Source organism: Emys orbicularis, chromosome 23 (assembly GCF_028017835.1).
Source record: "Emys orbicularis isolate rEmyOrb1 chromosome 23, rEmyOrb1.hap1, whole genome shotgun sequence".
Taxonomy (NCBI): Eukaryota; Metazoa; Chordata; order Testudines; family Emydidae; genus Emys; species Emys orbicularis.
In genome coordinates, this window is record NC_088705.1 from 3517103 (window position 1) to 3542498 (window position 25396).

At 52.2% G+C, this 25396-nt stretch overlaps 1 protein-coding gene across 1 annotated transcript; it reads left to right on the top strand.

Annotated features, from left to right (window-relative positions):
- On the top strand, positions 1-24934 carry COL8A2 (collagen type VIII alpha 2 chain). Its single transcript, XM_065421560.1, has 2 exons — positions 1-160; positions 23013-24934. Exons 1-2 carry the CDS (start codon positions 1-3, stop codon positions 24932-24934), a joined length of 2082 nt encoding a protein of 693 aa, XP_065277632.1.
- Positions 24935-25396: the final 462 nt, after the last annotated feature.

The window sequence follows — 25396 nt, forward strand, 5'->3', positions numbered from 1 at the left end:
ATGCTCTCCGAAGCTGTCTCATTGCTGCTGCTTGTGGCTGGCATCCGCTCGGTGTCCGGAGGAGGTGCTGGAGGCGGATACGCTCAAGTGAAATACATGCAGCCCATGGTGAAAGGGCCCCTGGGGCCCCCATTCCGGGAAGGCAAAGGGCAGTATCTCGGTAAGGGGCACTTTTCTGCACAAGGTGCTCGGCCTTTTTTAAAGGGAGCCTGGGGTGGAAGGTTTGATTTGGGGATGTGACGAATGGCAGAAATGGTAACACTGTCCTGGCAGCCTGTAGGATCTGGAGACCTGCAGCTGCTCGAATGGGGTGAAAATTCACCCCCTGTGTAATGCTCCCAGTTATTGCTGGAGCATAAGTTTAAGGTTTGTTGTTGGTCCGTGAAGACCTGCAGATGGAAGTGCGACATGTCAGTAATTCAGCATTTTATAGCAGCTGCTACACCCATGGATGTGCCAGTGGGACCCTCACCATGCCCCTCTCTGCATAAACACATGCAGGCCAAAGGAGGAAGGAATCCAAACCAGGGGAGCCCCTCCAGAAGGCAGAGTGGGCGGTACCTGCTGGGGGGCTGAGTGGTGGGGGCCAGGAAGGAGTCAGTGGCTTTGTGCATTTCAGTTCAGTCCGTCTTGTGAGCAGGGCTGGAGTCGGGCAGGAGCAGGGACCAGACAAGGCTCCTCAGGGGCGATGGTTTGTTACTTTGTTGCGTTACCAAAATAAGGCAAATGTCGCCCTCAGACCATCAGCCTCGTCCCCACTCATTTGTCATCTGTTCCGTCTGGTCCTTGGGCTCAGGGGCCATGGCAGAGCCTTGCCCTCTGCTCATCTCTGGGCCTGGGCTTGACATCTCGCCAAGCCGCTGCCCTGTCCGAGCAATCGCACTTGGAGATCACGGTTACGTGACTCTGCATGATGCAGAATTGTACTGACCTGGCCGAATGGGGCCTGCGGGTAAGAACGGGCTTAGTGGCCTTTTGGAAGGAGCATGCCATAACCAGGGAGACTTCATAGTAACATGGGTGACATGGGCACACCCACCAGCCTGGCAAATAACATGGACTAAAGGGGTGCAGGGGGGGTGGATTAAGGTAACATGGACTAAATCCATTAATGTGGAGAACCCCTGCCTAGGTTTCATCCTCCTCGCTCAATATAAATCAGACCCCCCCCCCCCCAGCCAGTCCAGTCCACCCTGGACAAACTGGCGCTTCGGCCACAGTCTAACCCACCCCCCACCCTGCCCATCCAGAATGTTAAGCCCGGATCCCTAGGATCTGCTGTTAATCATCTTCTGAGTGGATGCTTTGCTCCCTGAGTCATTGCCCCTTACACAGCCATCACTTCCCTCTTAATAGTATTATTTATTTATCTGACGGTAGTGCCTGGGACCGACCGAGATCAGGGCCCCACTGTGCAAGGTGCTGTACTAACAGAGTAATAGACAGTCCCCACCCCAAAGACCCTTCAGTCTTGCTCTACTCCCCATCCCCACCGCGCTGGCAGAGCCACCTGAAATGCCAGCTCCATGACAGACCCTGACTCGCTGTTTGCCTGCAGGGTGCCTGGTGGGCAGTAGCAGCGTTGCCTGTGGGGCAGACAGGGGTACCGGGGAGGTGCGAAGCTCTGCTAGGAGAGAAGCCTTTTAGAGATGTTATGGCCAGGAGGGACTTTGCTGCTCATCCAGTCTGAGCTCCTGTATAACACAGGTCAGATGCCCTCTGCTGGGATTCCTGCCTCCAGTCCGGCCCATCTCTCAGGGTGGAGCCTGGGCAGCCTCTTTAGAGAGCCAGCCTGTCTTGATTTAAAGACTCCAAGTGACATCGATGTGGAGAGCTGCAGGTTCTTCGTGTGATGGGATCCACAGCACTTGGCCTCCGCTTTGCATCTAAGTGCCGTGAAGCACTTTCCTGGGGCTCGGTCCATCGAAGACAACCCCAGCTAGTTCTGGGCTCCCTCGCCCCTTCCCTTTCTGTCCCTGTTTCCACATCTGCCCACACACTGACCTTCTGCCCCCATAACCAGCGTGCGTCCTCCAACAGCGAGTTCTGTGGCTCGCGGCCAGGCATCCCACTGGCTGCCGGAGCGTGGGGAATCTCCCCCAGGAGCAGGGCTGCGTGGGACCCATTTTTCACCATGATTTTCACAAGTGGGTATTTACTCTTGCCAGCAGCTTCCTGCGAATCCCCCTTTTGGCTTGTCCCCTGTTCAGTGATGGTGTCAGAACAGAGCGTTTCCACAGGAACAGAAGAGCTGCCAGAATGGATCAGGCTCCGTGGTCTATCTCGCCCACTATCCCGTCTCCAAGCATGGTCAGCACCTGCTACTTCAGAGGGACGTGCAAGAAACGGAAACCCTGCAGATATGGGTTAACTTGCCCCCAGGGGACGTGTCCTCCTGGCCTCCATTGATTAGAATTTGGCTCATGCCCAAAGAAGGCGAGTTTAGCTCCTTTTCCCAGCTTTTTCCTGGCTTCTGGGCCATTTACACAGAGCTAGCAGTGCCTGCAGTGCTAACCACATCCCCCAGTATGGAGCAGGTCCCCCAGACTTGTCATCCACCCACCCCATGTCCTGGCCCACCTTTCCATCCTCCCCCTCTTTTTGCATATGGTCGTTTACGTGAAGATGTTCCTGTTCTCGAAGCCTCTCCGTGCCCATAAAACGAGTCCAAATCTCTAGCAGATGCTGCAGCCGGTTCCCTGGAGCGGGATTTGTGATGGATACAGAACATCTTCACACGCAGCTCACACTCGTCTCTCGCTTCTCTCACCTGCTCTGCCCATGTGCAGTGCCCCTCCGGCTGGGGCTGGGGAGTTGCAGATAGCTGAATTGGGGAAGGTTTCTCCAAAGAGGGAAGTTACCTGTTTCTGTGTGTGTGTCCCCCACCCGACCTTTACATGGGCCTTTCTGAATTCCCTCTCCCCACAGCTTGTGGGTGCCTGTAGCTGTCTGCAGCCCCTTTCCCAGCTGTGCTCTCTTTCCAGTGTGGTTCTTGAGAAGGAAGAAGCCAGGAGACACGCCAAGATAAACACAGACACACAGATGGCCTTTGGCGGGGCAGCTGGTATCCCAGCATGGGTTATGCAGTACCACAGCCCAGCGCATTAACCCTCTCCTGCCCGCATTCCTGTGGGAGTCAATTCGCATATGTGGAGGCTACATGGGTAAATAGTAAATGGGTTTACTGGGCGGGGGAACAACTGCTTTCTCAGCGGCAAGGGCTGCTGGAATTGTGGGAATGTTCTTGAGAAAACTGCCTGTGTTGGTAGGAATGGGGAGAGGGAGCCATACCACAGCGTCTGAGAGGCAGGGTCGGACTGGGAGTCAGGAGACGTGAGTTCAAGTCCCAGCTCTGACGCTGTCCTGCTGGGTGGCCTGGGACAAGTTACTTTGCCTCTGTTTCCCCCTCTCTTGCTTTCCCTAAAGGGACTTGTCCTTTAAACACCTAGAGGGTCACGTGACCACAGCTCTACTCTCGATTGGCCTGCCCGCATTCGTTAGGACAAAGATGGGACCATCCCTAGCACACAGCAGTTTATATATTTACTGAATCAGAGCACCATGTGGCTGGTGCTGAGCTCGACGGCTCCCAGCTGCTGGTCTTTCCTTCTCCTTTGGATCCCTTCCTACTCTGTACTCATCAGGGGCTTTGGAGATTGAATCTGACACCTGCCCGGGCCAGTGTGGCTGTGAAGCGGCCCAGCCGCACCCTGGCCAGGCTCTGGTCTCGGGAGCTGGTTCAGACCCGGAGTAACCCTGAGACAATCTGGATTTATATCAGAGAAACTGAGATCAGAATCCTTTCCCCCACCCCACCCTGGACGCGCTCTCATGCTGAACGTTCCCAGCCAGGTTTCCAATCCTTCACCTGTTTTGGTTTCCCACCCGCCAGGAGGGAAGAAGCCTGCGGGTGCTAGTCCTGACAGATCCAGCGAACCGAAACGCCGCGAGCGGGAGAAAGCATTCTCCTCCCTTCAAAGAGCAGGAGGCTAGAAGCCCCCACACATGTTAAATCCATCTCTGCAAAGCGACACGTGCTGGTCAGTGGGGCAAGGATGCCGACGGAGCTGAGCTCATTGCTTTGTGCGATCAGCCGTTCGGAAAACCACCCGCCAACCCGCCGCTTTTTCATAAGTGTCTGACCTGCTCCAAGCATTCCCCTCCCTCTCGCTCACCTCCATTTCTATCACCCTCCCTTCTGCTAGATCCGAAACACAGGGGCATGGAATTCTTCAACCAGAAGGACTAGGGGACAGAAGCCTGACGGTCAGTGTGTTTTGTGTGTGTTAGTTAAATGTCCTTAGAGGAATGGCTTTGCCCACATGTTGGTCTCTATAAACAGTGATTGTTTTTAGTAAAAGGAGGTTTTTCTACACTCCGTGTTGGATACCAAACAAGGGCCAACGCATTACTTGGCTCGCTGAGCCACTGACGTAATCAACTTTGCTACAAAGCTGTCCTCTATCACTTGAGCCAAAAGAGTAACTCCATTAGCTGGCAGCAGTATTAGGGCTGTTGTCCTCTTGTGGACCAGCCATCAAGAGGGACATGCCACACTTTGCCAGTGTAAAAAAACGAGGCGTCCTCGTGGTACCTTAGAGACTAACAAATTTATTTGGGCATAAGCTTTTGTGGGCTAGAACCCACTTCATCAGATGTGTTTCCCTTACACTGCGTATCAGGTCTCATGAGAGAAATCTTTTCACTACCTCTGCCATTCCTCAGAGCTGGACTAAGCTGTAATGTGTCAGCTGGGGGGAGCCTGGTGTGGGAACATTCACAAGTTTAATTACATCAAGCTGTCTGTCATCGTAAAATGGTAATAATGATACTGTCTCCAGTGTAAAGTGCTGTGAGATTTACTGATGAAAAGTGCTAATAAGTATTATTATTATTACTGATTAGGAGCTCCAGATTTGGCCCATTGTGAGATCATTCAATGAAAGAAACTAGAGAAGTGGAAATTAATTGTTATTATTGATGATTATTTTCCCAGCCCAGTTGCTGCAGAAGGTTAAAATTACAGCCCTTGAAAAATGCAGCTGCTTGTTACAAACACTCAGCCAGGGAGAGAAATTTCAGATGATTTAGTGACAGTGACATGGGTGACTAAGAATTGCTTCTGCCACCCTGAACTCACGGCTGATGAAGTTCTGCAGCAGCACCAATCCCAGGGTAGAGCAGGGATTTCCAGGCTGCCTGTCACAGTTAAACAGCTGACGTTCTCCAGCAGCACAGCAGCTGGAGAGGAAGGGGCAAGGAAGCCTCGCTGAGCTCACATACTGACCTCCCTTAGCCAAGAGAGACCTCGCCGGTAGTGCTGTGTAACCCGACTGGCAGAGAGCACAGGGATCCGAGGAGAATGCCCAGTGGGCCGGTGCTCTCTGGGCTGGGTCTCCTTGGAATTAGGTTGTGGGAACGCGGCGTATGAACATTCTCCAGCTTAATTACCTCAGTCTGTCTGTCATGTTAGGTACTTCTCTGGCCTCCCTTTCCACAGCATCTGAGCACCTTGCCAGCTTTCCTGGGTTTATCCTCACTGCCCCCCACCGGGAGGCAGGGCAGGACTGTTACTGCCATGGTACAGATGGGGAACTGAGGCACAAAGAGACTAAGTGGCTTGCCCAAGGTCAGAGAGTCAGTCTGTGGCAGAGCTGGGCATTGGCCTCACCTCTCCCCAGTCCCAGGCTAACCATCTTCTCTCTAAAGGGAGGAAGTTTCCAGTAAATCCCTCACCTGGGCACAGCAGCTGCTAGAGGAGGTCATAGGTGACTAACCAGAGCATTTGGGTGGCAGGAATCCTTGGGCCAGATCCTCAAGTGGTGTAAATTGTCCACCTGAGGATCTACCCTGGTTTACATTACCGCATTGTGGCAACCCCGCGCCCTTCATTGCGAAGTTCCTGAGGAACGACGCTGGACTCTCTCCTTGCACAGGTGCCGTGGCCTGGAGGCTGCCGTTGTGCGTTTTAGCAATAACCCTGGTTTGGCTCGGACTCCTGGAGCATGTCTCCTCTGGAGGGAGCCGGGGACAGCCCGAGACGCTGCCTTATAACGCAGAGCCTGGTTCATTAGCCATGGATGATGGAAACACCCAGCGCTGCAGTAAGGAGCCGTGCCCTGTGGAGCATTGCAAATCTAGGCCCCGATCCTGCAGTCCACCAGCTGGAGATCTGGGCCACAGTCTCTAGGTTAGGTCCAGGCAGCCATCAAACCTTGCTCCTAACATTCCCACCCTAAGCAGAGACTCTTGCACCAGGGAGGTGTCAGTCGTCAGAGCACCTCCCATGAAATGCCTTGTTGGGTCAGGAGGACCAGGCTCCGCACTGAGGCTCCAAGAGCAGCCAAAGAATTGCTCCCCTGTCCTCCTCCTAACCCCAAACGCTGTGGTTTCAACCAGCCTGTTCCCAGGGCCCTGCCATGACAGCGGAGGTGCTGGTTCTCCACACACAACGCCGCTGGGGCCATGCAGCGTGAGCTGGCGTGCTGCCCTCTGCCCTGGAGCCAGTCCTCGCTGTGCACATTGGGACCACCCCCCAGCTCCTTGCCCAACCCCTCAGCGATGCATAGGGCTGAGGAGCCATTGGGTGGCAAAACCACAGCAGCCGACACGCACGGGAGAGGGGGCGGTTTCCTGCAAGCAAAGAGGCAAAAGCCATCGCCCTTCCCGGTTGTTATTTGGATCATCCTCCCCCCCCCCCCCCCCGGAAACAAACTGTCCCTCCCAGCTCCACTGGCTCCTCAATGCCAGGATAACCGGGGAGCCCCGCTGGAGGAGAGCAGCGGGGGGCAGTTTATTGGAGGAACGGAGGTGCCAGTGGAGCAGTGGGGGCTGACTGGATAACAAGCCTTCCCAAGTCCAGGCTGCAGCAGGACAGTCCAGAGTCACGTCGAGCAGCGACTGCTCAGGAAGAGCCAGGACACCAAAAGCCTCTCCGTGGGGCTAATGCAGCAGAGACCTTCCTTTCCCTTGCAGGGCTGCAGGCCAAACGTGCTCAATTTCCAAACCAAGCTGTGGTCTGTCTGCTGGCACTGCCACCTGGCCCTGGGATTGAAGAGTCCAGCTGAGCCCTTTGCACCTCGTCCCTCCAGGCTGGGCAACAAGTAGGCGGAGAGCTGAGCCTTCTCCTGAGGACGGGAGCGGCAGAGCCATGACCGCTCGCCTGCCTGCCGCTGCATAGCATTCAAACGTGTTGGATTCGAGCTCGTTAATTAGTACTGTGGGAGCAGCTGCACGGTGCTGGGCACTGTACAGACACGTAACAGAGACGGTCCCCGTCCCAAGAGCCTCTCGAACGAGAGACAACAGCCGGAAGCAGCGAACAGATGGGGGAGCACGAGGAACGAATGAGTCGATGCTGGTCCCTGCACCCCAGCCATGTTCACTGACCCAACTGAGCCAAAGCCTTACATGGAGCAGACACAGTGACTAAGGAGGGGCCGTTTACACATAGTCATTTTTCTAACCTGATCTGGATTTGGAGCAGCTGCTCTTCGTGGCGAGTTGTTGGGTTTGTCATGATAGTTGCCTTGACCTGGGGCTGGATTGGCTTCTCTGGCATACCCTGGCCGGAGCAGACTCCTCCTGGCCAGCGCACACTGGTCTCGTTTGCAGCCGTGTAAATCTGGAGTGAGTCCACTGACCTCAGTGAAGTGACTCCGGATTTGACACCCGTGTAACTGGGAGCGGAGTCCTGACCCTCGTGCTGGAAATTAACGTGCGGTGGAGTGTGCCCAGGAAACTGAAGCACGCCGCAGGCTTTGGTGGGGCCGGACTGCTGGACATGGCAGAAGTAGTTATGATCGGATGGGCAGCCCTAAGTACAAATGATGATTCAATCCCTCCTTGGTGCAGGGCCCGGGTCAGGAGCTCTTTATCTGCGCAGTGTCAGCAGCGGATCACAGAAGTACCTGAGCTCATAAATACAGCCGCAGACAACACAATGCAGCGGCCCAGTGCTGAAACATTAGCTACCTGCTGAAAGCTGGATTGCAGGCTCATTCCAGCTGGGGAAAACCTCTGGAGCCTGCTCCACTCAGTCAGCTCAGGGCTGGACCCTCCAGCCTGGCGGGAGTGTTGGCTCCAGGAGGAATAACGTCTCGAGGGGGTTGCAGGCGGCTGCAGAAGGCCAGCTTGCTAGTACCTGATTTACGAGGAATCTGAATGGCTAATCAAGAGCTTAGATCAGCACATGCGGCCGGGGAAAAAACACAGCAAAAGCTGGAGTTGAAATGAGTTAAGCTCTCCGCCCTCTCCAGCTGCTGGGAGTCTGTTCTCTGAATCCCAGCCAGAGACAGAAACTCCACAGGCAGCCTCACCAAAAAGAAACGTTTTAGCTGCCGATGGGACTGGAGTCAAATATCTCTTTGCTGTTTTTTTCCTACATACTCTAGCCATAGACAAGACAGAGTTGTTATTGGTGGTAGTACCTACAGCGCTAGGAGCTGCATGAATGTAGGTAGACCAAGGGTGGGTGGGGAAACTGAGGCATGACGGGGGAGGAGATGACTTGCCCAAGGTCACACATCAAGCCAGTGGCAGCGTAAGGGATAGAACCTACATCTCCTGCATCCCAGGCCAAGGCGCTCTCCACTGGATGACACTGCTGCTCTGAGGGATCAGGTGCCAGACAGTCCTCTGAGCTCACCTAACTGGCCATCCTAGCGTGAGCTTCGTAAGAGCGAGAGAGCGGAGTAGGGCAAGCAAGAACGGCTGTGAAGGCCCAGGAGAGGCCAGAGGCTGCGTCAGTCCCAGTGGCTGTTGAGAGAAGGTGGGACTCTGTCAAGGAGAGTGGTATATGGCTGCAGGGTCATTGTAACGAAGGCAGATGCCCCGGTGAGGGGCACATTCCCCAACAGCGTCAGTAACACATACAGGATTTGCTGGTGCTTTGGTAATTCCTGCTTTCTATAACACACACAAGGGGGAAAATACTCCTCCAGCTCCTGGCAGAGGGTTAGTTATAGACCCTACTGCCCCTAATCCAGCCAATACTCCACTTATTTAATAAAACCAAGGTGACAGTCTAGTGGTCAGAGGTTGGCACTGGGAGTCAGGATGCCTGGGTCCTGTTCCCATGCTGACACTGACCCTGGGTGTGGCTGAGGGTGTCACTCGACCGCACCATGCCCCGATTTCCCCAGTTGTCGAAAAGGGGGACAATAACACCGTGGTACCTCACAGGGGGAGGGTTCTGGGCTTTCAGGAATCCAGTGCTTGGAGCTCATAGCCTGGCTCGGCAGTGGGGGGGGGAGGCAGTACATGGGACTTGTGAGAACAGGACAAGGGCGCAGTGTGCGCGGGACCAGAAAACGAGGCCGCGAGAGACTCCGCAAACCTGTGAGCTCTTCGGCCAGGGACCGTCTTTCTGGTCTGTTTGCACAGCGGTCTAGCTCAGCGGTGTCCCGGGCCATGGCTGGGGCTAGCAGCTGCTAGGGCAACGCAAAGACCAACTAATAAGGCGATGAAGTACCTCCTAGCCCCAAAGTGAAAGAAGGGACCTGGCTGCCTTCCTCATTAGTCTTTGGTGGTCGCAGCAAAAGCTGCATCTGGGTTTGTCAGACTGCACACGCCTGGCCTCTGCCTCGCCTTCTCTGATGTCACCGGACTCCAGGGTCCGAGGAGGCCATTTTGCTCAGCTTGGCATTGCAGACCGCACGTCCCTGTTCTCCGCAGTGTTGTAGTGGCAGCAGCAGCCTTGAGGTGAGGATGGAGAGGGGGGTTGCTAGCCCCAGAGGGCCCAGCCAAGCCAAGGAGCAGGAGATCTCATGACCCCTGTCTCCCCGGTACACGAGCTCTTCCTGCTCTGCTGCCTGTAGCTTTACAAAACTCTCACTAAAGCTGCTTTCAACGTAGCCCAAGCTTTGTGTGTGGCTATTTCCACCCAGGAGGGGGCAGGAAATGGGCATAACGAAGCATCACTTCTTTCAGCCAGGCCACATTTGAGAATATTTATTAAAAACTCAGGGGTTGCTCTGATAAGTCCCCAAAGGGGAGCTGGCTGCGGAGGGGGACACGCATTGGACAGCTGGGGAAGAGCTCGCACAGCTGGGAGAGGTCAGGAATTTGCATAGTTGGGAAGGGTCAGGGGAAAGTTACCTACCGCATCACACAACACAAGAACCAGGGGCCACCCAATGAAATTAACAAGCAGCAGGTTTAAAACAAACAAAAGGAAGTATTTCTTCACACAACGCACAGTCAACCTGCGGAACTCAGTGCCAGAGGATGTTGTGAAGGCCAAAAGTATGACTGGGTTAAAAAACGCATTAGCCATTGATGGACCTATCCGCTATGAATTTATCTATTAGCCAAGGTGGTCAGGGATGCAACTGCATGCTGTGGGTGTCCCTAAATCTCTGACAGACAGATGCTGGGACTGGACGGCAGGGGATGGATCACTCGGTAATTGCCCTGTTCTGTTCGTTCCCTCTGAAGCATATGGCACTGGCCACTGTCCGAGACTGGACACTGGGCTAGCTGGACCACTGGTCTGACCCAGTATGGCCGTTCTTATGAAAGGGAAGGAGTTTGCATTGCTGGGCGGGGTCAGGGTAGGACACAGCACAGCCCTGGACCAATGAAGTCCCTCTTTTTATGACACCAGCGTACAAAGGGGAGGAGCCTCCATCCTTTTCTGTCCTTGGGAAAGCTGCCGGACCGGGACCTTTCCCACTGGGATCTGCTGGCGACTCTAACTGCTTGTGGAGGGAGCTGGCGGAAGGAGCTGGAAGGGGACGGCTAGCCCCCATCGTCTCCTCTCGCCCCACCTTTTAGCCCCGGTGGGTGCCGGTAGGATTTGAGGCTTCCGCGTGGCAGCTGCTTTCCTGCTGGACACCGACTGTCAGAGCTGCAGCATAAACCCCGTGCCAGCACAGCCTCCTGGTTCAAAGGCTGCCGAGTCAGCCAGGTGTGCGCCAAACCCACACCCTGAACTGGCAGCTCGCCCCTGGGTCTGCGGCACCTGTGGCTCGAGGCCTTGGGATATGGCAAAATGCATCCTGTGGTTTTACCGTGTCATGCCTGGGGGGTGCTGCCCCCGCTTTGCTTTGAAGGAAGAGTTGTATTAGTATGTGTGTTACGGAGGGCTCGGTTCAGCTGCGTGTTCACACAGCAAGAGACAGTCCCTGCGTTGGCGAGCTTACGGTCACAGTAGGGAAGGGACCCAGAGGGGAAGTGACTGGCCACAAGTGGGGCCAGAACCCACGTTGCCTGATTCTTAGTCCAGTGCCCGCTCCACTAGAGCACATGTGCACAGCTGGAGCATGCTAGCCTCTGCTGGCAGGTTCAGACAGCGGGATCCAAACCATGGCTCAAAGGGGAGGCTGCTCCCCCTGCCCTCCCAGCTCCAGCGCCACGGCGTAGTGCAGCACGAGACGGTGCCTGCGCCGGGAACCACACATGCTGACCGGCCTTGGCACTTCAAGCCTCCAACCAGTGGCTCAGAGCGGGCCTGAAATGACCCCACCTGTGGGTGCCACCTGCCGGCTGGTGACGCCTGCCAGGGGACCACCATTTCCTCTGCTTAGATTGTAAGCTCTCCAAGGCAGGCACTGGCTCTGACCACGTGTCCGTAAGGGGCCCTGAGCGTGGGTAGAACGTGGTGGCTCAGTCATTGTCAGCTGGGCTGTGGCTATGCGCTCTCGTGCCCTTTCCCCCCAGCTTTCTTCCCTGAACCCAGTGTTAGACATGCTGCTAGACCAGGCCCTCTGGCTCCTCGGTAGAGCTGAGCGACTGACAGAGGTTTTGGTTCTCTCGCAGCTCCAAACAAAAGACAAAAAAATGGGGTTGGGTCAAATGAAAGGTTTTATTTCATTTCCAGCATTTTACCTTTTTTCTTTGCTTTCGATTTTAAAAAAAAAAAAAAAAAAAAAAAAAAAAAACCTGACTTTGGTTCCGGTTTCATGCATCACTTTCCCCTCGGGGGGCACCCAAAGGGTGTGGCAGGGAACCACGCCACTCACCGCTCCAACTCTGGCACTAGTCAGTGAGAGCTGGCTGCTGGCCCCTTCGGACTGTCACGTCCACCCGGTTTGGCTGGCGGCAATGCCCCTGCTGGCACCCCCTCTCCCAAAGCTCAGCGTCACCTCGTGCTGCATGGGAGGCTGTGTTGGGGGGAAGGCTGGTTTGGGATAAAGAAGGAATCAGGATTCCTGAGGCCTATCTCTGGTGGTGCCATGGGCAAGTCACTGCCCCACTCAGCGCCCAGTTCCCCGGTCTGTAGAAAGGCAACGCTGTGGCAGGGCCTGGAACGCCCCCCGGTTAAAGCGCTTGATGCGTAGCCAGGGGAGGATCCTGCGGCAGCTCCAGACGGTCCCTGTATGCAATTGACCCTGAAGGGCTGTCAGGAGAGAGGGGTTAAAAATGAGCCTCGCAGGATGGGTTTCAGGGCTAAGCCAAGACCTGAGTGGCCGGGGAGACTGAGCGATGGCAGGCCGGGTTCCTAGCTTGCTGGCGCCACCTAGTGAACATGTCAGGAGTTACCTTTCTAAAAAGCCGAGTTGCTTTTCTAAATTGCAAAGGGGGAAAAAAACAAACATTTTGCTCCCTGACTGTTAGTTAATACCCCAAGCTGAGGGGAAGTGAGGCCTCTTTCCTGGGGAGCTGGTGTAAGTGAAAGCCTGATCCCTAAGGACGAGGCTCGACGTACACCCCTGCCCCCCCAAATCTAGCTGAATGGATAATTATACTTCATGAGTCTCCGTGGTGATTCCAGCTATTGCCCTCTGGCATAGGAAATTTGATTCTGTTCAGGTCATTCAGCTCCCTCCTGGTTCGAGCCGTCCCGAGGCGCACATTACAATGCAAGCCCAGCGAGCCATAGCACCAGAGGACGTAGTTCTCACAACTAAGGCCAGAGCCTCAAAGGGATTTGGGCACCTAAATCCCTGTGAGGATCTGGGCCGGTCTGTCTAGCCCCAGACGTATCTCTAGCTCGGTTTTTATAACCTGCTTAGCACTGTGCCCGCCTGCATTGGTATCCGCTTCGCCAACACCGCTCTCCAGAGATGCTGTGTTGTCTCCGAGACCTGAGCCGGGTGGGTGGCACTAAAAACTGTTACAATGTTAACGACTGGTGCGATTTTAAAAAAAAAACACATTTTAACAGGAAAAGGGAACTTTAAAAACACAGCTATGCATCAGGACAGATCGCGGTGGTCTCTTTAGTGCGGTGCAGGGTTTACTTACGGGGCGCCAGGCTGGACTTTGCCTTCTGCTCCTTTGGGTCTGCTCCAAACCTTTCCCATTATTATAGGGCAAAAGTGAGCAATAGCCATGGGTATTAAATACACACAAGGGCCCTGTATTAAAGGCTTCAGAGCCCACCACAGCCTGCTAATGCGGATAGCTGGGCATTGGAAGGTTACCTAGAGTGCAGGAGAAAAGAGAATTGCCCTGGGACCTTGTATTGTAGCGGAATAGGGTAGCACCTATTTAAATAGTTTGTGAGCCCTCTAGTGGTGCTCACTGTGGGCTGTGGTTTAGACGCCATCAGCCAGAACAGCAGGATGTATTATTCACCTAGACCTTGCATGTTTGTGTAAAGCGCGTAAGCAGGGTTATCTGGAACCCAACTATCCCCGCGGGATTTCTTCATAGCCTTTTTGTTGTGCGAATGACAAAATACCACTCAGACCTATTGGTCTCATTTAAATCTGGTTCTCCCCCCTTCAGTTAAGTTCCCCAGCTGCTGCAGGGTCCCTAAATGTCCAGACTCTCTCTGGTGCTCTTGCACCAATGGGATTTAATGGGAAGTGAGCAGTCAAACTGCTTTACCCCCAAAAAGACTCCTTATCCTTTCATGTTAGTAAAATGCTGCCCCAAGCTTGGCTAGGAGAGTATCAGCTTCCTTTTTATTTTCTTTGGGGATCATGTTTGCCATAGAAATCTGTGCCTTAAGCCCGCTGGTGTCTAGAAGAGATGCTGAGCTCAGTGAGTACTGCACCAAGCAGCATACTGCGCTTGGGAAAGAGAGATCAGCCCACGAGTGACTGGGGACCAGATTTACACGTTAGCTGGTGTCAGTGATTTCTCCCCCTCTTCTGTGTCTTGGCCTCGTGTTACAACAGACAAATGTTGCTCCTTGCCCCTCAAAGAGCCATGAATACAGGGACCCCTTGCAACCTGTTGGCAATGGTTGACAAACCATGTGCAGGTCCAGTGGTTAGAGTAGGGGAGCTGGCTGCCTTGTTTTCATTCCAGGCTCTGACTCCAACTCACTTTGTGATCCTGGGCACGTGCACAGCTTTGGGCACTTAAATCTGTCTCTGCCTCGGTTTCCCCATCTGTCAAATGGGGTAATGATACTTACCCACCTGACACAGAGGGTTAAGAGACGTAGCTAAATCAGCATTTGCTCAGCACCTCGTGATCCTTGGAAGGTGGAGGTCAGAGTTCAGACATGATTAGCAGGGGCTGCTAGCTGAGGAACAGACTTTAACAGCGCTAACAGCCCGATTTTTAAAAGTAGCCGCAGATAGTGATATTTTCAAAAGCACCGACGCACCTAACGCCCATTGGAGTCACTAGGAGTTAGGCCTCTAAACACCTTTAAAAAGCTGGCCCTCCCTGGTAGTGTTTGGCTATGTGATGCCACTGCGCTCTGTGACGATGTGCAAACCAAGGGGGCAGAGTTATTGTATAGGGGTGGGTCAAGGGGCCTTTCCCACCTTCACGCACAGCCCTCGCCAAGTGTGTGGTCAGTGCTTAAAAATAAACACAGCTGATGAACATGAATGATTAATGAATGAACTAATTAATCAGTAGGGTGACCAGATGTCCCGATTTTATAGGGACAGTCCCGATTTTTGGGTCTTTTTCTTATATAGGCTCCTATTACCTCCCACCCCCTGTCCTGATTTTTCACATTTGCTGTCTGGTCACCATATTAATCAGTGAACCAGGCTCTTTCGTGTGGCTGCATAAGAACAACTAATTCTACCCATTTTTGAGCCAATGCTAACAAAAAAACCACAAAGGCTGTAGCCCCTTATCTGCTGTACCTTGATCTGCGTGTGCTGTGGGCTCGATTCCCCCTAGCTAAATGTGGGGGCATGGGGGCTAGTGGTTACAGCACAGCCGTTACCGGTTCTAGTCCTGCGTCTGCCTCTGACCTGCTGTGTGACCGTGGCCAAGTCTGCAGAAGGGGTAATTATTACTGCCTCTCAGGTGCTGGGCAGCGTAGCAGGTGTGTCCCACCCTCCGAGGGCAGCTGCTCCCCAGACCCTGCCTGGTCTTTCCAAGGAGCAGAGGAAATTGCTTCCCCGCAGCAGTAGCTCTGCCTACAAGGGTCACGCAAATCAGAACAGTTTGCACCTGCACACGGGCATAGATTTGGGCTCCGTGTCGCTGTTCGTCCCACGTGCAGGAACAGAGTGTTCAGGAAGGGCCTGTGTTTTTGGGCTGCCATGACCTGGAAACGTGTTTAAGGTACAATTCCTGCCTGGGCAGAGGGTGGCTTAGGCATCACTTAGTCCCACTTCAGCCCAGATGTAACACAGAGCCGCGTGAGAGGATCCTGTTCATGTCCTAGTCCTGGATTTAAAGGCAGCTTTGTGTGAAGGAGCCAAAACTCTGACTGAACTTGGTCTCTGTGCAGAGGTGGAAGCACAGGAGTGTAAGGGCTTTGGGGCAGGGCACTATTGCTTCACTAGGCGTGTGTGTGCATGTGCAGCGCCTCGCACTGCGGAGCAGAGATCCCTGACTGTACATGGAATAAAGCATTAGTTAAGTCAGAGCCTTTTGCTGGCTCACCATGGCAGATTACACATCGCAGCCTCCTGCCTTGCTAACGTGTGTATTTATCAGACTAAGCCAGGAGCACCTGTTTCCCATCCCGGTGGGGCAAAAGGAATGTGTCTTTGATCCCCCTAAGGTAGCACTGCCTTCTCAGAGCAGCCCCACATCTTCCCCTAGCCCCTCACAAAATCAGAGAGCCGATGAGCCCCTTCGTTCAGCTATTGACCAGGGTCTTGCCTTTGCCTGCTGGGAGTGGTCAGTCCTCACCCCTCCCACAGCAGCGACCAAACAATTGCTACCATCTGGCAGTTGTTCGGTGGCCTTTCTATGAAATGAGTTTGTAGGTTCTCTGCCCAGGTCCAAGGGGAAGTGTCTAAACCACAGAAACAATCCCTATAATTTTTTCCCCATCTGAGGCTGGGCAAGGAGCCCAAGGTGTGGGAATGGTCCACAGAGACTGAGCTCCCCCATTTCCCTTAAAGGTGGCTCCTCCAGAGACATATTAACAGCAGGGCAGTTGGGGGGAACCCGCGGGCTACTGCTGCACGGAGCAGGACCTACCCTGCAGTCTTCAGAAGCTGCCAAGCCCGCAACTTTCACCTATATTAAAATGTTTACAGAAAATCCAGTGAATAACTAAGCCCCGCACACCTTGTAGAGCGGCTGCTCGTATGAAGTCAAGAGGCCTCCAGTTAACATCTCAGCAGCTCCCTCATGTCCTGCTAAATGTGAAACTTCCCTTGCCAAGACGACGATTATTTTTATAATATGTTCCCTTCCAACTTTAATCCCATTAAGCGCCGTCTGTTCGTTCTTCCCCTCGTGGCTCTCTATTGATCCCTGTGATCTGCTGAGCTCTGGCCTCTGGAAGAAAATGAAATGCCTGGAGAGAACGTCAAGGCCAGCAGAAATGAAAGGAAACCAGGCAGAAGTTTATCCAGCCATAGGCAAAAAAAAACCTGGGCAAGCAAGAAAATCTCCACGATAAACTGCCAAGAGGAGTCTCCACGGGCCACATGAGCAAGAGAAGGTCTTAGAACCACTACATGTTCAAGAACAAAGTCCTAATGTATGACACATGGGAGAGCTCATTAAGGATTTTGAAGATGAGGTGATCTATATGTAAGAAGCCTGTTTGATATGTCTTGGAATCTTCTCTGGATTGATCTGCATTTTCCAGGTTACTCAACACACCGAACGTTTGGATGGGGGCTACTGATTTAGAACGTAATGCTGCCAACCTCTCCAGTAGCCACTGGGATTTGTTGCGTGGTTTCCTATGCCCTGTTTATATTCCCTGGCAACCCCAGCTGAAGCTGACAGTGTCGTCGTTGTAAACTGCCCTAAGGGGTGCTGGTAGGACAAGGGAAAGGAGCTGCTTCGTAGGGTGAACTCTTTGGGCTGCCCCCACAGAATGAGGAAGGGTTGAGTAGTTCCATGGCATGAAGACAGAGAAGAGTGAGTTCAGAGAGAACATGGTGATGGTGTATTCAAGGTGGGAAGATAGTTGCTGCCTTGTAAAAGGTCTCCAGAAATGACAACCATTGTTTGGCCATAAGAGTTAACTGTATTTCCACTGGAGAGGAAAGGCAGTGAGCATTAAGGGTGTTTTTTTCCCCACACCTTATCAGTTGCTGACCACAGCTAAAGATGGGATGGTGGACTAGATAACCATTGGCCCAAGCTACCATGTACATAATTAGCCTGTGGAACTGACTGTCACATGGCATTACTAAGGCCAACAGCTCAGCAACATTAAAAAAAAAAAGGATTAGCCATTGTTATGAATAACAGAACCCCCCACAGGTATAGTAACTAGGATGAAAATTCATCAGGGATGTATCAGCCCTCATGGTTCAGGGCATAGGCCAACCACTGGCTGCTTGAGGTCAGGAAGAAACTTCTTTTCGTTGGCACATTATTCCATCACAGGCCATTATGAAATTTCTTACACCTTCCTCTGAAGCAGCTGACGCTGGCCACTGTCAGAGACCAAGCTAGACGGACCATTGAGCTGAAAATTCCTTTGTTCTGGAATTAGGTTGAAACCTTCCTTCTGGACCTGAGGCGAGACCTTCTGTAGAGGCTCTGTCTATTGTTTTCCCTCCCAGACTCCCAGGTGGCTGTTTCCATTAGCATTCGTGGTTGTTTTGCTCATACACAGAGGGGAGCACATAACCCCTTGCTATTGCTGTGAAACACAGACTCTCCGAGACATGCGTCTGTGGTAAGACACGGTCTCCTGAAATTGGATACCGTTGGGGCTTTAATGTCCCAATTTCTCTGTGCTAACGTCCCCAGTTTGGTTTTCCTGTCTGCTTTCTTGGCTGCCCACAAGCTGGCAACTCACATCTGGCTTTTTCTTTTGGTGAGTTTTTTTTTTTTCCTGCCCCCTCCTTCATGGGCTCAGCTGTATCTCCATGTTCTGATTCCATGCGAAATGACCTAGAAAACTAATTCTTACAAACCATAGTATCCAGCACAAGAAGAAAAGAAAAAAAAACCCACATATTGAAATAATTTTCCGGGGAAGATATTTTCCAGAAATCTGCTTAAGCACACAGTTTAAATCGTTCTTTTTTCTCGGCTGCAGAAATCCAGTGGCGATGTCTTGATAGACAAGTATTTCCTTAATCAAGATAACCATGTGACCTCTATTAGAGCAGAGGATGTGGGCAAGTCTTTGATATGCAGATAAGCTCAGGAAAGCCTAAGCCCTGAATATGTTTCCATTAACGAAAGAAAAATAACCACATTTCCAGACTTGGTTGAAATGACCAGTGCTAATTTTTGTGCTTAAAGGAAAAGCCCCCTTTGATACTTAGCTGGGGCCTTGTCTGGTGCCTTTATTATTTTTACCGCCTGTGCCTTAAATCTCATGTAATCTTTCCCCATTGACTGAGCAAAATCTCCTAGTGTTGGCAGATCCATCCAGCCCCACGGTTTCCTTGCTTTTATGTCCTCACTCAGCACACTGACTCCTCAGTCTCCAGGGGATGGACCTGGCTCTGTTCCCAACACAGATTCTGTTTCTTTCCAGCACCCACTTCTCTTTTACCTTCCCCCTCCTGGAACTTTTGAACTTCCTTTGCCCAGAGCATTGAACCAGGCAGCCCCAGACCTTCCCTTACCTTTTACCATTCACAACTCCTTCTAAAGCCAGGACCGACAGCTAGGCCTGTGCGTCCAGCGTCTGGCATTCAGAGCATCTGTCTGCCCATGGGTTAGTGGGCTCTAGCAAGGCAGTGGGTGTAGCTTGAAGCTTTTCTCTCAGATGGTGGATGGGTGGGTAGAATGCAGATAGACAGCTTCCTCCTCTCCCTACGTTTACTTGTGGGGCTGCAGGCCTTAGAGAATCCATAACCAGATCTCTTGCAGAGAATGAAAACTCTCCTCTTGCGGAGTATGAGAAGCAATCAGAAGACAGCATCTTTCTTTCGTTTTCGGTTTGTGCCATGTCTGTCCTCAGTGCAATGTGACTCAGTAGTGTGCCGCTACATCAACTGTCCCATCCAGCAGCTTGCAACCACCAAACAGTTTGCATGCTCCTCCTTCCTCCCCATAGTGTCCTACTGGGGTTGTAGCCCATGTACAGTTCCATAAACTAGGAGCAAACAGTTGGGTGGTTTATATGGTTGGCCGTGGGAGAACTTTGTGCGAGACCGTACTCCGCAAATGCAAGTCACCGGTTTGAACCTGGCTGATGGCAGGAGCCATGATCCAAAGCCAACCTTGGCTGAGGGACAGTGTGGTTCAGAGGACAGTGCACTGGACAGGGCCAGAAGTCGCTGGTTCTTTTTTCCCCCCCGGCTCTGCTGTGTGGCTTTGGGCAAGTCAGTTCTCCACTCCCACCCTTTGTCCATCTAGATTGCAAGCCCTTCATGCTAGCATTGTCTCCTGCTGTGTGTACGAACAATGTCCAGCACAATGGGCCCCTGATCTCAGCTGGAGCCACTAGCTGTTACTGTCATATAAATCATTAGATGGTTCTTCCTTGTGAAATGAGTTTGGGCTCTATTCTGCTACCAGGCAAATATGGCAGGGTGCGTGAAGCGCATTGTAAATTTGGCCCTTTCACATTACAGCCAGTAATTTGTGACGCAAGCTAGATATGGCCCAATAAAGTAATCTTAACTCCTAATACATGGGTAAATCAATGCACATCAAAGAGTAAAATCTTTGACTGAACAGTTTAGGAGGACAACTAAATGGAACAGAAACCTCCCTTTCTAAAGGCAAACGTGATCCAAATGTCTCCAGGCACAGCCTCTTCCATTTGTAAACAGTGACTGTAGAGACACAGGGTGTATACAGATACCAGAATTGGAGTAGGAAACAAACCTCCCATGTAAACAGCATCCAACACTTTGAGACTCATTTGCGGTCCATCTAGCCGCTGAGATTACCTAATTACATAAACTCAGACACAAAGGGCCAGATGCTGCCCTGGTACCTGATGCTTCTGTGATCACTTTTATAAAGGTTGGCTGTTGTAGCCAGTTTGCTACATTTTGGTCACATTTGGCTATAAAGTCATAGACAGGGCAATGAGAAGTCTTTGCCAGCCAATCAGAGTCCTTGTTTTTAGAGTACTTGTGGCACCTTAAAAACTAACAAATTTATTTGAGCATAAGCTTTCGTGGACTAAAGCCCACTTCATGGGATGCATGCAGTGGAAAATACAGTAGGAAGATATATATATACACAGAGAACATGAAAAAATGGGTGTTGCCATACCAACTCTAATGAGGCCCACCTTAATCAATTAGTCTCATTAGAGTTGGTATGGCAACACCCATTTTTTCATGTTCTCTGTGTATATATATATCTTCCTACTGTATTTTCCACTGCATGCATCCGAAGAAGTGGGCTGTAGCCCACGAAAGCTTATGCTCAAATACATTTGTTAGTCTCTAAGGTGCCACAAGTACTCCTGTTCTTTTTGCTGATACAGACTACCATAGCTACCAGTCTGAAACTTGTTTTTAGAAACGTGTATAAGTAACCATCAAATCTCTCTTCTATCAAACCTACCTGGGACAAGAGCCAGTCAAAATTTTCACCCACTTCTCAGGTGGGAAGTGAAGCCATGCCTGGGCTACTCTGGTCCGGGGACTCACGCTGCTCCTGCACCAAGAGTACCGAGCTGTAGTGAGTAGCAATTATGACACACTCTGGATCGCCTACACTTCCATCTCCACGTCCTTTTCTGATGCATTTTCCTTTTTCTTTTTTCTTATGGCCCTTTGCAAAACCGCTATAATTCTCTAAATGGCAAGTGCTTAGGACCTACTCCCAGCTGTGCTGAATCAGTCCAAGATGGTATTGCTGTTGTATTTCCTTTGCAGCAATTGGCTTTGTCTACATTCTCAGTGTGTTTAAAGTTTCCTCCCCGGTGCTACACTCCATAGGCAAGTGGGACTGCGCCAATGAACACAGACACATCTTACGTGAATGCACAAATGACAAAGCAATTACCTAGCTGCTCTCCCAAGAAAATATCCTAAAGCACTGTAGTCAGCCTAGTAAGAGAAAACCATTATAGGACTATCAGCGGATTGGTGATAGGGTACCGTTAATTTTGGCTGTGCCTTTCAACACCAACACACTCTTTCGTAGTGACTGAAAGCCATTACCCGCTGATTGCTCTTTTGTAGCCAGTATGAATGATTTGGGGGGAGAAGTCCTCAGGTCCTAGGGAACATGTAAAAACAGCCCCCTAAAAATCACCCTCACTGCTGATGCTAATTGGCATGCTTGGCCATACTGGCAATGGAGAAACTAAGGGTTGGCAGGGACCCTGGAGGCTAGCCAATGCTCATGTTTCTAGTGATAGTTCTGCAACAACAGGCCTTACGCTCATTGGTGGGGCAGTGTGTGAAGCCTCCTCTGTCACTGCTTGGCTCGATGCATGTCTAGAGGAAGGTCAGGCTTGTGAATAAGGCGCTGGGGCTAAAGAGATGTGGATTCAGTCCCCACCTTTGCCAAGACCTCCTGTGTGACCAAGTCACTTCGGTCCCGATCCTCAGAGATATTTAGGCACCTAATGCCCATTGATTTCAATGGACCTTACGAGTCTGACTACCTTTAAGGCGCTGGGCCTTAAGTTCTTTGTGCCTCTGTTGATGGGCCTAATTATACTCCTTCCTTTCTGACTATTTTATATGTTTAGACTGTAAGCTGTTTTTGAGCATGGACTCGCTTACTAGCTGTTTGGATGGTGTCAAGCACAGTGAGGGGCCCAGTTTTGATTGGGGTTCTAGGTGCTACAGTGAGGGTGGCCCAGTCTTGTTTGGGGTTCTAGGTGCTACTATAATATCAACAGTGATAATAACTCTAAGTCATAGATTTTTTTTCTCCAACCCAAACACTGATTTTGCATCATCTGTGAATTTGGTGAACATCTTAGCTTGTTACTATTTGCAAATGCCTATATTGCTCATTGAAGATGCCATAATGACCACTCTAGATGCTGTTAGAAGCATCAGTGGAAGCACAGGGGCCTCGGAAACTATCAAAAACGTCCCAGAGTTAGCCCGCACTCCAAAGAATATCATGGCTGATACTATTAGCCTTGCCACCACACTGATAAACAGACAGCGGGGCATCCGTGAAGCCACCATCTTTAGTCTCAGTAAAAGCTACAGGTTCACTCTTTTCCTTTTGCAGTACCTTGAGCACAGCAAGTCTGAATTGTTCATCGCTATTCAGCTTTTCCCCCCATGGTTGGTTGAGCAAATTGGTCGGACTCCCCATTTAATGTTCAAGTACCCGGTGGGACTTGTTTTAGCTACTTCTAAATCAGCCATAAATGAAACTGTGTCTGAACAGGCCTCTTTTCATCTGGTGCTAACGTACATTCCTACAACCTACCATTACAGCAAAAGGAGCCCCTGGGTGTGTAACTTATGTATAGTTAATGATACCCCACCCCCCGGCTTTCAGAGCACCTTTCATCTCAGACTCTCAAAGTGCTTCACAAATATTAATTTCCAACGTCAGCGGGAGGGTTTATAGCAATATCTCCATTTAACAAGGCGGTACAGCTCAGAGCCTCAAAAGGTATTTAGGAGCCTAAATCCTATTAAAAATCAGTGGGCGTTAGCCTCCTAAATCCTTCTGAGGCTCTGGGCTGTGACTTCACTAACACTCAGCACTAGCCACCATGGCTTCTCCTCGCATGACGCTGAGGTTCTGCTTCTCCTGGTAGTGGGTGGGCACTAGGCCTTTCCTCACTTATCCAGTAAGGGTTTGGTGTCTCTTGCTCTTAACAGACATGCAACCGCTCCTGCCGATGGATCTCAAAGGGGAGCCAGGCCCCCCAGGAAAGCCAGGCCCAAGAGGACCTCCAGGCCCCCCAGGCTATCCAGGAAAACCAGGCACTGGGAAACCCGGACTTCATGGCCAGCCAGGCCCTGCTGGGCCCCCTGGATTTTCTGGTGTTGGCAAACCAGGTATCCCAGGGCTTCCAGGAAAGGCAGGTATGAAAGGGATGCCCGGCCTCAAAGGTGAACCCGGCCTGAGAGGTGAGCAAGGCCAGAGAGGATTACCTGGCCCGCCAGGATTGCCTGGGCCAGCAGGCATCTCAGTCAATGGGAAACCAGGCATGCAGGGCACTCCAGGTCTACCAGGATTTCGGGGTGAGCCTGGGCCAAAAGGGGAGCCAGGGCTTCGGGGGGAGCGGGGCTTAAAGGGTGAAAATGGCGTTGGGAAGCCAGGGTTTCCGGGTCCCCGAGGAAATGGAGGCCCCCCCGGCCCCGCTGGGCCTCCAGGGCCAAACGGCATTGGGAAACCAGGGTTCAATGGCTTACCAGGTGCTCCAGGGGGGAAAGGCGAGATGGGCCCATCTGGAGCCCCTGGGATCAATGGGGAACCTGGGCCGATGGGGCCACGGGGGCCACCAGGCATTGATGGAATAGGCATCCCGGGCGTCGGAGGGGTTCCAGGTATGCAAGGCCCTGTGGGGCCAAAGGGAGAACCCGGGATCCGTGGCCTTCCCGGTTTACCTGGGCCCGCAGGCTATGGGAAACCAGGTTTGCCGGGCTTAAAAGGAGATCGTGGGCAACCTGGGATCCCAGGAGCCATTGGCGACAAAGGGGAACCGGGCATGGATGGGGAAGCAGGCGAGCAGGGCCCGCAGGGTGTCATTGGATCCCCCGGGGTGCCAGGCTCCATGGGCTTGCCAGGCAAACACGGGCTGCCAGGCCTCAAAGGTGAGGTTGGGCTGCCTGGGCCCCCAGGAATACCAGGGATGCGTGGAGACCAAGGGCCAAATGGTTTTGCAGGGAAACCAGGGGTCCCTGGAGAGAGAGGTTTGCCTGGGTCTCAGGGACCACCTGGCCCCACAGGGCCAAAAGGAGAACCAGGGTTCACAGGGATTCCTGGGGTGCCAGGGTTAACAGGTAGCCTGGGACCAAAGGGAGATGCAGGAATTCCAGGCCAGTCAGGCCTGAGGGGCCCATCTGGTATTCCAGGCCTACAAGGCCCTTCTGGTCCCATGGGGCCACAGGGCTTACCAGGGCTGAAAGGGGAACCTGGCCTCCCAGGCCCTCCAGGGGAGGGGAAGGTAGGGGAGCCTGGCATTACAGGACCCATTGGCCCACCTGGAATACCAGGGACACGTGGATTAAACGGACCCCCAGGACCACCAGGGCCGCCTGGTCCCCCCGGGGCACCAGGGGTGTTCGACGAGACAGGCATCGCTGGACTGCACTTGCCGGATGGAGGCGTGGAAGGAGCGGTGTTAGGGAATGGTAAGCCTGGGAAGCCACAGTATGGCAAAGGGGAGCTCTCTGCCCGGATAGCACCCGCTTTCACGGCCATCCTGACCTCCCCGTTCCCAGCCTCTGGCATGCCAGTCAAATTCGACAGGACTTTGTACAACGGGCACAACGCCTACAATCCAGCCACTGGGATATTCACCTGCCCCATCTCCGGCATCTATTACTTTGCCTACCACGTGCATGTCAAAGGGACTAATGTCTGGGTGGCACTTTATAAGAACAATGTGCCCGCCACATACACCTATGACGAGTACAAAAAAGGCTACCTGGATCAAGCCTCAGGCAGCGCAGTGCTCGAACTCAAAGAGAATGACCAAGTCTGGGTCCAAATGCCCTCGGACCAAGCCAATGGGCTGTACTCCACAGAATACATCCACTCCTCTTTCTCCGGCTTCCTGCTTTGCCCCACATAACAGCTGTTGGGTGTTTCCCCTTTTTACCCACTTTAGCCATAAACTGTCTTGTTTTTTTAATAATTTTTTTTAAAAAAGAAAAGAAATACAAAAAAGAAAAATCACTGGGAAGAACGCGCAAGTCATTGGCGCAGGACCTCGCTTCACACTGTTCACTCAAGGAGTCGAGAGGATAAGGGGAAAGGAGCCTTTGTTGTTTCTTGGGGGGGGGGCAAGTGGGGGAGGTGTCTTTAGAATAAATGTTACCTTTGTGACTGCACATCAAACACAGAAACTAGCTCAGGCTGGCTAGGATCTAGCTATGCAACTACATTGTTCTTTAAGTCAGAGGAGGAAAGCTGAAGAATCTAGACCCTTCTTGGTTTATAATCAAGTGCCCTTGTTCCCGCTGTGGAGTACTAGTTAAATAAATAAAGCCATTTTGCATATTCGTTAGCCAATCCAGGGATCCTAAGCAATCTC

Bases quoted from the DNA above. Each gene is read 5' to 3' on its own strand.
- COL8A2 (XM_065421560.1), top strand. From the start codon at position 1: ATGCTCTCCGAAGCTGTCTCATTGCTGCTGCTTGTGGCTGGCATCCGC. The intron at 161-23,012 runs GTAAGGGGCACT...TGCTCTTAACAG, and splicing joins AGGCAAAGGGCAGTATCTCG to ACATGCAACCGCTCCTGCCG.